At 43.8% G+C, this 12,768-nt stretch overlaps 2 protein-coding genes across 2 annotated transcripts; both read left to right on the top strand.

Moving 5' to 3' along the window:
• The first annotated feature begins 2,139 nt into the window (after nucleotides 1–2,139).
• On the top strand, nucleotides 2,140–3,581 carry LOC121018415 (olfactory receptor 2B6-like). Its single transcript, XM_040457144.1, has one exon. The coding sequence runs from the start codon at nucleotides 2,140–2,142 to the stop codon at nucleotides 3,259–3,261; it is 1,122 nt and encodes a 373-aa protein (XP_040313078.1). The 3' UTR covers nucleotides 3,262–3,581.
• Nucleotides 3,582–5,730: 2,149 nt separating this feature from the next.
• LOC121018392 (ADP-ribosylation factor-like protein 2-binding protein) lies at nucleotides 5,731–9,334 on the top strand. The gene is given in 4 exon segments (XM_040457126.1): nucleotides 5,731–5,759; nucleotides 8,296–8,541; nucleotides 8,764–9,135; nucleotides 9,137–9,334. Coding segments are annotated over 4 exon segments (816 nt in total). The 3' UTR covers nucleotides 9,306–9,334.
• The last annotated feature ends 3,434 nt before the right edge of the window (nucleotides 9,335–12,768 follow it).

Here is a 12,768-nt window from a genome sequence, read left to right on the forward strand (position 1 = left end):
GTTCCCACAAAGTGGGAAGGAGAAGTGGGCTGGATTGTGGGTACGTCCGGATGGCTGGAGCCCTCGAGTCTAAGGCTGTGTTGTGATATAGTGTGTGGAGATTCACTGAAGAATTCTGAGCTGTGCATGGTCAGGTCTGAACTAAGGAAAGACTTTTCCAAACGTGCTGGGTCTCTATGAAGATGAGAACTTGTAAGTGGGGAGAACAGCTGGACAGCTAGAGACTATGGAGCATGGGACTATATTCTGTGTCTGCTGTGAGATGTTTGAGTAGATACAGATTTCATGGATCGATGTGACAGACAGTGTGAAAGAAGAACTGGTCCCACTTGACAGCCTGGGACACAGGCAATTGCAATTCACAGATAAGGGTTCTGCTCTGGGCACTGAAAGAATTGTGGTTCTGTCCATAAAAAACAGACGCTGTGAGTGCGAGAAGGAGTCAGGTCTGGATTTAGTGATTCTGAGGTCTGGGCTTGAAGCAGACACGTTTCCCTGCCTTCTGTTGCCTTCTGTTATTCCCCTCTGTCTGATTTCATAACCCAGTGACAGCAGCATAGGACACAGCCACGCAGGCACACGGATCCCACCAGTGGGGGGCAAGAGGAGAAGGAGGAGCAGAGGGGTTCCAGAGTTGTCCTCCTGACCCATCACCCATTGATTGCAAATATCACATGCTCTGTGTACAGAAGTTGAGAAAATTCCAGTACGTTAGGGAATTCATGAGTAGGGAAAGAAATAATAACTATTAAAAGCTACTGAATTATCAACATATGAAAAGAATTGAGTTACATGTGCCGTTTACACTGTATCACTCTGTCCTATGAGAAAATTAGGGTCATTCTAAAGCTGAGAAATTGAACCACAAAAAAAGATGATGTGACATCTCCAAAGTCACACTCCTGCAAAATGGAATGGTCAGGTTTGAAGCAAGAAGGAAAATGCCTTTTATAAAATAACTAGAGAGAAATACAACACGAATTTGCCATAAATGGGAGCAAAACTGAAAGGAATTTAGGATTTTAGGGAACGGAAAAAGTACTCCTTGGATTTTTTTTTAATTCTGCTATAGTTAACATGCAGTGTAATATAGTTTCAGGTCTACAACAGAGTGACTCAACATTTACATACAACATCCAGTGCTCCTCACAAGTGCCCCCTCCTTATAATGCCCATCATCCATCTAGCCCATCCCCCACCCGCCTCCCTCCATCAACCCTCACTTTGTTCTTTGTAAGTTAAGAGTCTGTTTCCTAGTTTGTCTTCTTTTTCCTTTTGCTCATTTGTTTTGTGTCTTAAATTCCATATATGAGTGAAATCATATGGTATTTGTCTTTCTCTGAGTGACTTATTTTGCTTACATTCTACTCTCTAGCTCCATGCACATCATCCAATTGTTGCATAATAAAGAGCTGTGTGATCTGGATGGGAAGGTGCAGGTGCACCAGGAGGCAGGAATGTGTGACAGTGAGTGAGAGAGGAGAATAAAGTTGGGGGGGGGGGCTAAATTTAAATGGCTATCCTGAAGGGTTAGAAATTCATATTTAGCCCTGAAACTCAGGGAGCCAAACATCTGAACCTCTTTCTGGATGCCTCCCTCCCTCAGAGGTAAAACTTGCCTCACATTTATCCAGATATTTTTCAAGTAACATTTTTTCAGCAAGTGAGGTTTTGAGGATTGTTTTGTGTGTATATCATCCTGTTTGAACTTTTTGTTTCTTCCCTCTATTTAAAAATTTTCTGAATAGGATGAGAATTAGGCTGGGAAGGGGTGAGCGGCGTCCTAAAAGTGCAAACTCCCATAACGTAAAATCTGTGCAGGGCAGTTCCCAGGAAGATTGTGACCGGGTCAGTCTAAGGAAGGTCATCACCTGCTGACCCTCAAGCTGACCTCTGTTTCACTTGTATTTGGGAAGCTCCACCTCCTCCCCACTCTGCTTTAATCTGTACTCCATTGTTGTCGTTAAATATTCATAACGTGTACAGGTGATGGAAGTTCTATGAAACTTTTTGGAAGATACAAAATCCCGAAAGGGGTGAGTAGCTAACCAGACAGCACCCACAAGGGAAGCCACACTTCCTATTTTGCTGGTGCTCTCCTTATTCCTCTCTCAAGGATCTTTCAGTGGTACATTGGCAATGTTGACTCAACGTGTCACCATAATCAAGGTGCAGGTGCAGATCACAGCAGAAATGGGAAGCCCAGCTCACCACCTCTTGTCCCTACTTCTCAGCAGCTCCCTCTTACCACTGACACCCGTGCCTGGCAGTGGGCACTTAGAGGTTCCAGCTAGCACTTCACCTGTCCATGACAACATGTGGATCAACAATCAGAGCTCTCGAGATGACTTCATCTTACTGGGATTCTCCGACCGCCCCTGGCTGGAGACACCACTCTTTGTAATCTTTCTGGTGGCCTATATCTTTGCCCTATTTGGGAATGTGTCCATTATCCTTGTTTCCCGCCTAGACCCCCAGCTTGACAGTCCCATGTACTTTTTTGTCTCTAATCTGTCCCTACTGGACCTCTGCTACACTACCAGCACCGTGCCACAGATGTTAGTCAACCTTAGGGGACCAGAAAAGACCATTAGCTATGGTGGCTGTGTGGCCCAACTCTACATTTTCTTGGCCTTGGGTTCTACTGAATGCATACTTCTAGCCATCATGGCCTTGGATCGCTATACTGCTGTTTGCAAGCCCCTGCACTACCCAATCATCATGAGTCACAGACGCTGCATCCACATGGCCACTGGGACCTGGATCAGTGGCTTTGCCAACTCCCTTGTGCAGTCCACCCTCACCGTGGTGGTCCCACGGTGTGGACACAGGGTGGTGGACCATTTCTTCTGTGAAGTTCCTGCTCTTTTGAAACTAGCATGTGCTGATACTCATGTGAATGAGGCTGAGCTCAACGTGCTGGGGGTGCTGCTGCTTCTGGTGCCCCTCACCCTCATCCTGGGCACCTATGTGCTCATTGCTCGGGCAGTAATGAGGATCCGCTCTGCTGAAAGTCGCTGGAAGGCCTTCAATACCTGTGCTTCACACCTGCTGGTCGTGTCCCTCTTCTACTTCACAGCCATCAGTATGTACGTCCAGCCTCCCTCTAGCTACTCTCATGATAGGGGGAAGATCATGGCTCTCTTCTATGGGATTGTCACTCCCACACTCAATCCATTTATCTACACACTGAGGAACAAGGATGTGAAAGCTGCCCTGGGAAGGGCACTGACCAAGGAGTTCTGGGTCAAGACAGGATGATCTCTGGAAAGGAGACCCACAAAGCAAGGAGGGATGTGTCAGCCTTTCAGGGAAGATTCTGGGCATGAAGTTATGAGACAATGCTGCATCATGTGTCATGAAGTTCACAGACGGAGCAGGACCAGAAAGGAGCAACAAGTCTGGGTGACCTCAGAGCTGTTTTCCACTTATGAGAACACCTGTCTTACAATACGAATCCCATAAGGTCATGCCACCTTCCTCCCCAACCTTGGCTACTAGTTAACCCTAACTGCTGGCTAACTTAGTTTCAGAGGGGAAATTGGTTCAATAACTAGGCAAAAATATATTTAGAAAATATATTTGGCCTGCATTATTTCTAAATGAATCCCCAAAAAATTAGAAATAATCACGTATTTAAAAAAACAACAACCATGCCACTGCCATCTTGAGTCGACTTTAATCAACACATATTGACACCATGCAGTCATCCTCTGGCATTTGGTGACCAACTGTGTCACCCATGAGGGCCTTGGACCCAAAAGCAAGTGAACACAAGAGGCACTGAGGTCAAAAGCATCTAAAATAGAAATATGCAAAGGGAAAAATCCATGAAAAAATTTAGAGTCAGTGATTTTAAGTACACACTATTTTGACCTGAAACCCAAGTCAGTTTTTGTTATGATAAACAACAATGAGGTCATGGTCAATGAAACAGAAGTTACTCGGGGCCAAGAGACAAAACAAAGCACAGTGAACAGTGGGAAATATTCTAAGTCAAGAAACTGTACTAGTGACTAGAGAGTTTGACAAAGTAGCTTCTTTCACCATGTGAACGTGTCCTGCTTCAGTGTGGGAGTTAGGGGAATATGATGTTGAATGCAAAGCCTTAGTTCATCTATCAGACTTATTTTTTAAAAAATGTTTTATAACTCCTGGCTATAAATTGTTTCACACATACATTTTAGTCAAAATAGAGTGAATTCAGCAAAAACTCAATGCTATTGCCTGAAGTGAAAATCAAATCTCACATTTCATGAATGGGTATATATACCCCCTCAACGGAGGCATGTGTGCCTTTAGGGGACAAAATTCATCATCTTTGACTACAGTTCCTTTGCCACTAAAAAGGGGTGCTAACATTTGCCCTAATTCAAAGGTGTGTGAAATTATGTTCTTCACAGGACATTGACTTTAATATTTAATATTGTAACTCTGTTTCCTATAAACTAAATCTAGATAATTTTTTTAAAGTTTATTATTTTTGAGAGAGAAAGACAGAGCATGAGCAGGGGAGGGACAGAGAGACAGGGAGACACAGAATCCGAAGCAGGCTCCAGGCTCTGAGCTGTCAGCACAGAGCCTGACACAGGGTTCAAACTCATGGACCGCAAGATCATGACCTGAGACAAAGTTAGACGCTTAACTGACCGAACCACCCAGGTGCCCCAAGCAAATCTAGATAATAAAAATTTAATTCTAAATTCATAGAGCTCTAATGCATTTTCAATTTGAAGATTTATAAAATCATGGACTAAGCACTTATTCTGACTTATCAATACAATTTCTATGTCATTGTCTCCCTTTTAATACACATTATTGAGGTTTCTGTATAAAATTATCCTTTCCAAAGTCTACCCATCCATAAATACATTTAATAATTTTTACTTATTTCATTTCAGTTCTTTGTAGTTATTTTACACTAATGGATCAGAGTCCCTTAATAATATACACTCAAAGGTCTTAATCAACATGAATAATTTTCTGAGAATCCTTCAGTGTATTTTACAAGGTTCTTTAATTTGGGGAAATAAATACACTGACTGACTGAATTCTAGAATCTGGATTAAACTGGTATATGGCTGGGAACATTAAGGGTGTATCAGCTTCAATATCTTGTCATAGATTCTGAAAATTTGGAATTGCAAATGTTAATGATAACACAAAACATGCATAAAATCTCTCCCCGGAGATAAAATACTCTAGTAAATGGAGATTACCACATGCCATGGAGTGCTTCCTAGGACACTCCTCCCTCTCCCCCTCCCACATATCAGCATCAATCCTGCCATGGGGTATTTCCTTGGACCCTCCTCCTTCCCCTCCCCACATATCACCATCAATTCTGCCATGGGTATTTCCTAGGACCCTCCCCCTCCCCACATATCAGCATCAATCCTGGACATTTCTAGCTCAGCATATTAAACTTCATTAAAAAAAAAAAAACTGACAACCCTAAGGGCTGTGTCCTGCAGTGGCTTCTGTTTGAACACTTTATTGTGTTCACTGCCTGTCAGGAGACCTCCTTCCCAAACCCCCCTGTAATATTCATGTTTTAATGCCTTACATATCTGCAGATTTCTTTACAATGCTTTTGCATGATAAACATTTAGTAAATACACTAACGTAATTAGGTCAAGGTATGGCTCTTTTTTCCCTCCCCGATGCCCACTGCACTAACCCCCTTCCTGAAGGGACGGTGTGAGGCTCTGCTCCTGTTAATGATGTACCATGAACACATCACTGTCCGTGGCCCAGCTGTAAGTCAGATGAAGGTGGAACAGGGAGGAAAAAGATTTTGCAAAATAAAGGCTCCTGGTTATACAAGGGAAAGACAGTCTGTCACCTCAATGTTTCTCCTTGGCTTCTTTAAACCACTAAAAAACTTTTTGGTTGCAGTGTTTCTCGAATTCATGAGTCATTTTAACATGGAACCTCAAATCAGTACTCTCTAAAATATAAAATGTAGCCTAGTATGTATTAAGAAGAAATGTTTATGGGTTTAATTTATTAATTCTAGTAAAGCGGTATATCTCTCAAAGGGTATTTGAAGTCACTAGGCAAAAATGCTACATCTTCTTGGGTTTGTTAGTTTTGTTTAAAGGTCTAGATAGACTTAAAAATAACTGAACATTAAAACAACTATTTTGTATTGAAGTGATCAGGGATATATTATTGTGTGGAAGTTGCATACATTTTTAAACAAAAACATGGGTTTTCAAAAATATTTACTGCTGATGTGAGAAGCTGTCCCCAAACCCTAGGGATATATTTTGATTTATCTTCAGTATTATAGATATAGTAGAGCAAAACCCTGAGATTTAAGCAAAAAAAAGAACTCAATAGCTACTTGCCATTTGCAACTAAGTGGATGGAAATAGAGAGTATTATGCTAAGGGAAATTAGTCAGAGAAAGACAAATATCATATGACTTCACTCATATGAGGACTTTAAGATACAAAACAGATGAACATAAGGGAAGGGAAGCAAAAATAATATAAAAACAAGGAGGGGGGCAAAACATAATAAAGGACTCTTAAATAAAGAGAACAAACAGAGGGTTACTGGAGGGATGGGGGGAGATGGGCTAAATGGATAAGGGGGCTTAGGAAATCTACTCCTGAAATCACTGTTGCACCATATGCTAACTTGGATGTATTTAAAATATATATATTTAAAAAAAGAACTGAATATTTAATTTTACAAATGTAATTAATACTTCTTCATGAATTCTGCCTGGTATTTTACAAGTTTATATATTTAAATACATCACTAAGTGAATTATCGTATGTGTATTGCCAAGCAGGCAAATCAATTTGGTGCAGGGTTAAAAACAAGATTAAAAAAGAAATTTTTTTAACATTCATGAAAGTATTACTGAAACATTAGTGAATTGGTTAAATATTATATTGTAAATTTTTGCAAATATCAGTAAGTCATTAAATAGAAAAATGCTTTGTGATATAGAAAGAACAGCAGGCGAGCACATTCAATAGGTAAAAATATTTACGACAAAACAAAGTCATATTATTGTTTTGACGGAAGGAGAACTAGACACTTCCCCAAAGAGTCAGGAACAAATCAAGGTTTCCCTCTGATCACAATTTTTATTACTGTTTTGGATTAACCACCTGCTATAGACTGAATGTTTGTGTCCTTCCAAAATTCATACGTGGAACTTACTCTCCATGTGTTAGTATTTGTATGTGAGCTTTCGGGAGCTGATTGGGTGGAGAGGGGGAGACTGTGGATAGGCTCAGAGCCCCCTGGTCCCTCGTCCCATGAGCAAAGAGCACAGTGAACACGGCTGTCTGTGAACCAGGAGGCCCACACCACACAAGGGTCTCCTGGCTGCTTGACGTTGGAACTGCCAGACTCCAGAACTGTGATAAATAGATTTCTGTTCTGGATAAGCCACAGCCTATCGTATTTTGTTATAGCAGCCAAACAGAATAAGAATAAAAGAACACCCATTGCCTTAAAAGAATTAGATTATTAAAAATGCGTAAACATTATAAAACAAGGAAGGCAGTGGCATTTTAATTAACTGTTCCAATAGTGAGGTTTCACTTATGTTGCAAATGTTTATTCCTTTACTCAGTGAATAGTTGTCACATGTATGTAAGCCACTGAACTGGAAGAGGCAATCTGAAGTGAGTAAGACATTGGCCCGTTCTCAAAGAGTACAAATCTAGAAGAAAACAGAGATGTGAATAAATAAGGACACAAAGCTGAGAGTCTAGAAAGACTCTAAAAGGTAAAGGTTGTAAAGGGTGAGAGACGATGTTGTGAAACAGAGACAATCATCTCTGGATCCTGCAGAGGGCCAGTGTCCAGCTGAGTGTCCAGCAGCACTGTCGGCACGAGCCCGCAGGAAACTGTCCAGGCTGAGGGAGCGGAGGACACGGTCCCCGAGCTTACACAAGGGCTAGGGACGCTGTGACTTCCCAGCAGCCAGACCTAAACGTAAGGATCATGGACACTGGGGTCGGCGCCCCAAAGCCCCAGCCGGGGCAGTAATCACCCTCAGCCACTCGCAACGGCCCTGGTCTCACCTAACAAATCCTCAAAAGAGCCAGCAGTATCAGATCGTTTCCAAGTAACTTCCAGAAAAAAGATGAAGACCTTTTATAGGGATATAAATATATCTACCTTCTAATTACATCGGGACCACGTGACTCAGGGAAATAAAATGTGAGTGTAAGTGATGAGTGTCTTCAAAAATCCTGTCTTCTGGAGGCGGGGCGCGCCTCCGGGCTGCAGGTAACTGACGCCAGTCCCTCACGGCGACTGCAGCGCGCAGAACCTGGGCGCCGAGAGAGGCCTGGCCCCGCGTGGGGTCGAGCCGGCGCGGCTGCCGCCGGGGAGCCTGAAGCGCGGGGCCACACACGCAGGGCCCAACTCGTTAGGCCGTGAGCGGCCGCGGCCTTGGCGGCGAGGCCTCCCAGGTGCCGGCTGGGGCCCTAAGGAGCGGAGCGCAGGCTGGGCCCAGGCCGCGGGCGGGCTAAGAGGCGGAGGGGCTGGGGCGCCTCCGGTGGCTCAGTGGGTTAAGCGTCCGACTTCCGGCTCAGGTCATGATCTCCCGGTTTGTGAGTTTGAGCCCTGCGTGGGGCTGTGTGCTGACAGCTCGGAGCCTGGAGCCTGCTTCGGATTCTGTGCCTCCGTCTCTCTCTGCCCCTCCCCCACCTGTGCTCTGTCTCTATCAAGAATAAAATAAAATGTAAAAAATATATATATTTAAAAATATATTAAAAAAAAAAAAAGAGGCCTACGGTCCTGCTCGCGCGTGGAGGAGAAGGAGGCAGCCGCGGCGGCGGCTGTTTTCCTAGAGAAAGAGAGCTTCGCTCTGTCCTTCTCTTCTGCCTCTGATGCAGAATTTGATGCTCTGGTTGGATATTTAGAGGACATTATCATGGATGACGAGTTCCGGTTATTACAGAGGAATTTCATGGACAAGTACTACCAGGAGTTTGAAGACACAGAAGAGAATAAACTCACCTACACACCTATTTTTAACGAATATATTTCTTTGGTAGAAAAATATATTGAAGAACAGCTGCTGGAGCGGATTCCTGGATTTAACATGGCACCTTTCACCACAACTTTGCAGCACCATAACGATGAAGTGGCTGGTGACATTTGACATGCTGCTCACGTTCACAGACTTTCTGGCTTTTAAGGAAATGTTTCTGGACTACAGAGCAGAAAAAGAAGGCCGGGGACTGGATTTAAGCAGTGGTTTGGTGGTGACTTCATTATGCAAATCATCCCCTGTGCCAGCTGCCCAGAATGATCTGCGGCACTAGGTCCTACCACCAGGCAACGATATCTTTCTGGACGTCACCAGCCCCATAGACTGGAAGAGGCTTTGGCTATGCGACAGAATACATCTTGGAAAGACTGGCTCTGTTCCACAACTCTTCACGGACGTTAAGTATTGGTGGGTCAGAAGACAGTCTTCTGACCCTCCTAGGCCCCTGAAGCACCTTGTGTTCAGTAATCCTAGCACTCCTCCCCAAGTAGGCCCCTCTCTCTGGCCTGAGTCAGGCTCCTCTGGAGCAAGCCTGAGGCCAGCATTCCCCCAGGGACCCCTTCCCCAGCATAAATGTTGGTAGGTCAGCAGCATTTGGAAGAACCCACCAGCTCCAGCCCTCTTTGGCTCCACATGTCCATCAGGCTTTTTGTGTGCTCACAGCTTCCTGTATGCATCAGTTTCGGTCCTGCAGCCTCAGAGGGGTTTTTACCTGTGTGGGAACATTTCTCTAGGGTGTTCCTTGAGCTGGCTGCCCTCTGCAGCAGCTCCCATCCCAGCTAGTCCTGGCCATAGGAATAACTGAGAGATGCCCCTCACCTGAAGCTACATGTGAAAATCACTTCCTTGTCTTACACTCGGCAGTCCCTGCATCACTCTGTCTTCTGCTGGTCCTGAGGTAGTCTGTTTCCAGAATGCTTTTAAGCATTTTTAGAAAACTATTTTTATAGATGAATACTCTGGCTAACCTAGTGGCTATAATCTTGGAGCTTCCATGATTACCTACTTAAAGATCAAAGTATTATATACTGTGTACTTTTTAGCTATTATCGCTATCAAAGCAAAGATGCTTTCTACGTTGGCGTACCTAGTTTACTGGCCCCAATGAGTGTGTGTTTATGCTGGAAGTAGGCTAAAAGGTCTCCCTTTCTTACAACATGTTAAGTGTGCGTACAGGTTTGCTAAAACGCTTCCTGTTTGTTAGGTTTTCTGTTGGAGTAGGGACTCTGCAGTTCCTTCCTCCTGTCAAAATCTCCCTACCAAGGCAGTGTTCCGCTGGGCTGGCTCAGCATGAGGAGGAGAGAGCAAACAGCTTTAATAGTCATATGTATGCTTTGATTTAGCACAATGTTTCATAGAAATTACCAGAAAACATGATGTCACATCTCTAGAAAGAAAAGACATAGGATTTCAATTCTCAATGTGTACCTTCCATATTTTTTTAAGTAAAAATAAGACTATACTTACAAAAAAAAAATCCTGTCTTCTGGAAAACAGTGTGGAGGTTACTCAAAAAATTAAAAATAGAACTATCCTATGACCCAGCAATAGCACTGCTAGGAATTTACCCAAGGGATACAGGAGTGCTGATGCATAGGGGCACTTGTACCCCAATGTTTATGGCAGCACTTTCAACAATAGTCAAATTATGGAAAGGACCTGAATGTCCATCGACTGACGAATGGATAAAGAAGATGTGGTTTATCTATGCAATGGAATACTACTTGGCAATAAGAAAGAATGAAATCTGGCCATTTGCAGCAACGTGGATAGAACTAGAAGGTATTATGCTAAGTGAAATAAGTCATACAGAGAAAGAAAGTACCATATGTTTTCACTCTTATGTGGATCTTCAGAAACTTAACAGAAGACCATGGGGGACGGGAGGGGGAGGAAGTTACAGAGAAGGAGGGAGGCAAACCATAAGAGACTGAGAACAAACTGAGGGTTGATGGGGGATGGGGGAGAGGGGAGGGTGGGTGATGGGCATTGAGGAGGGCACCTGTTGGGATGAGCACTGTGTGTTGAGAAACCAATTTCTCAAAAATTATATTAAAAAAATAAAATAAAACTCCTGTCTTTCCCCCTACTTCTGGCACTTCTCCTGGGCCTCAGCAACCCTGCAGGTCACGTTTTGAGAGGTCTGGATCACCTGGTTATTGGAAAGAATAGGACACTGATTTCCAAAGTCATATTTTATATGAATAAAAAATGTAGTATTTGGGTCTAAATTACTGAGTTGGGATTGTTACTGCAGCTAGCCCTAACCTCCCTTGAACAATACAGGTACAGCACACATAAAATCCGAAAAGTAAGGTAAGCATTATTGTGAAAAAGTGTTTAAACTTGATACCTGGAAAATAAATACCACAATTAGGTAAAATACCAGTATTCCCATTATACCCCACGTACGCCTATAAGAAGTGCAAACCAATTTTGCTTGTGTGACACTTTACACTGATAGCCATGTTTATAAACGTGAGCCAGCAGATGATTTTCTGAGTTCGGTTTAGCAAGTAAAAAACCCTTAAAGTTTTTGTGTAAATCACGGCGTGGTTGGTGGGAGGGGTACGTGAAGGAGAAAACGCTCAAACCAGCAAGCAAGCCAAAGTAGCATTTCTTATGTTAGCGGAATCACACAGTAAGTCCAGATGCCCTCCATCCCCACCCAGTTAGGATCTATTTCTCTTGTGCTGAGAACTTGTAAGATCTACTCTTCACATAGGTGGGAAGAGGGCAGTGGAGCAGGAAGGCCCTGGGCTGGCCTCACCCACGAACACAACTACGTAACTCAATCGTTCTGAACACCCCAAAACGAACCTGAAGACTGTCAGGACAAGCTCCACAACCTAAGGTAGAGAAGAGGCCACAGCCAAGAAGGTAGGAATGCCCAGATGCAGTTTGGGAGAGAAACGGACCTTGGCCGCTGGGATGGGGAGGGAGCCGAGGTCGAGGTCAAGGAGAAGGGCAAGGGAGGGGGTGGGGAATGATGAATCTCCCTAGCAACCATCCAGCAGGGCTGGAGGGGCTGGATCTCCTGACTTCTGGCAACAGCGGGAATTCAAGCCTGGAATGTTAAAGGAGGAGGCTGGGATCAGCCTGAGGGCACTGCCTTGCTCTTGGAGACACAGAGGGACAAACAGCCCAAGGACAGCGAGGAGGAAGCAATCTGAGAAGCTCCTGGAGTGCAGAGTGGGGAGGTTATTTGCTCATCTCTGTGCACATCCCAGAGAGGCAGCATTCTCAGAAAGACCCCACTAGGAACAGGACGTGGCCGGAGCCATTTCCCTCCTGTGGCCACGAGCAGCCAACACTCACCACCTAACTGGCTTCTGACAGGTGTGAGGTGATATTTCACTGTAATTTTGACTGATGAATGGATAAAGATGTGGAATATATATATATACAATATATTACTTATTCATCAAAAGGGATGAAATGTTGCCATTTACAATTGACATGGATGGAGGTAGAGAGTATTATGCTAAGCGAAACAAGTCAGGGAAAGATGAATACCGCATGATTTCACTCATATGTGGAGTTTAAGAAACAAAACAGATGATCATAGAAAAACAGAAAGAGACAAACCGGGAAACAGACTCTTAACTGTAGAGAACAAACCAACCAATGGTTAACAGAGGGGAGACTGTGGGGGATGGGTGAATGGGGATCAAGGAGGGTGAAAAAGGCGGCCTACCCCAGCTGACTCCATCTTGTTCTGTGTCCTTCACCTTGAC

This window comes from Herpailurus yagouaroundi, unplaced genomic scaffold (assembly GCF_014898765.1).
Source record: "Herpailurus yagouaroundi ecotype Mexico unplaced genomic scaffold, PumYag 219, whole genome shotgun sequence".
NCBI classification, from domain to species: Eukaryota; Metazoa; Chordata; class Mammalia; order Carnivora; family Felidae; genus Herpailurus; species Herpailurus yagouaroundi.

Bases quoted from the DNA above. Each gene is read 5' to 3' on its own strand.
- LOC121018415 (XM_040457144.1), top strand. From the start codon at position 2,140: ATGTTGACTCAACGTGTCACCATAATCAAGGTGCAGGTGCAGATCACA.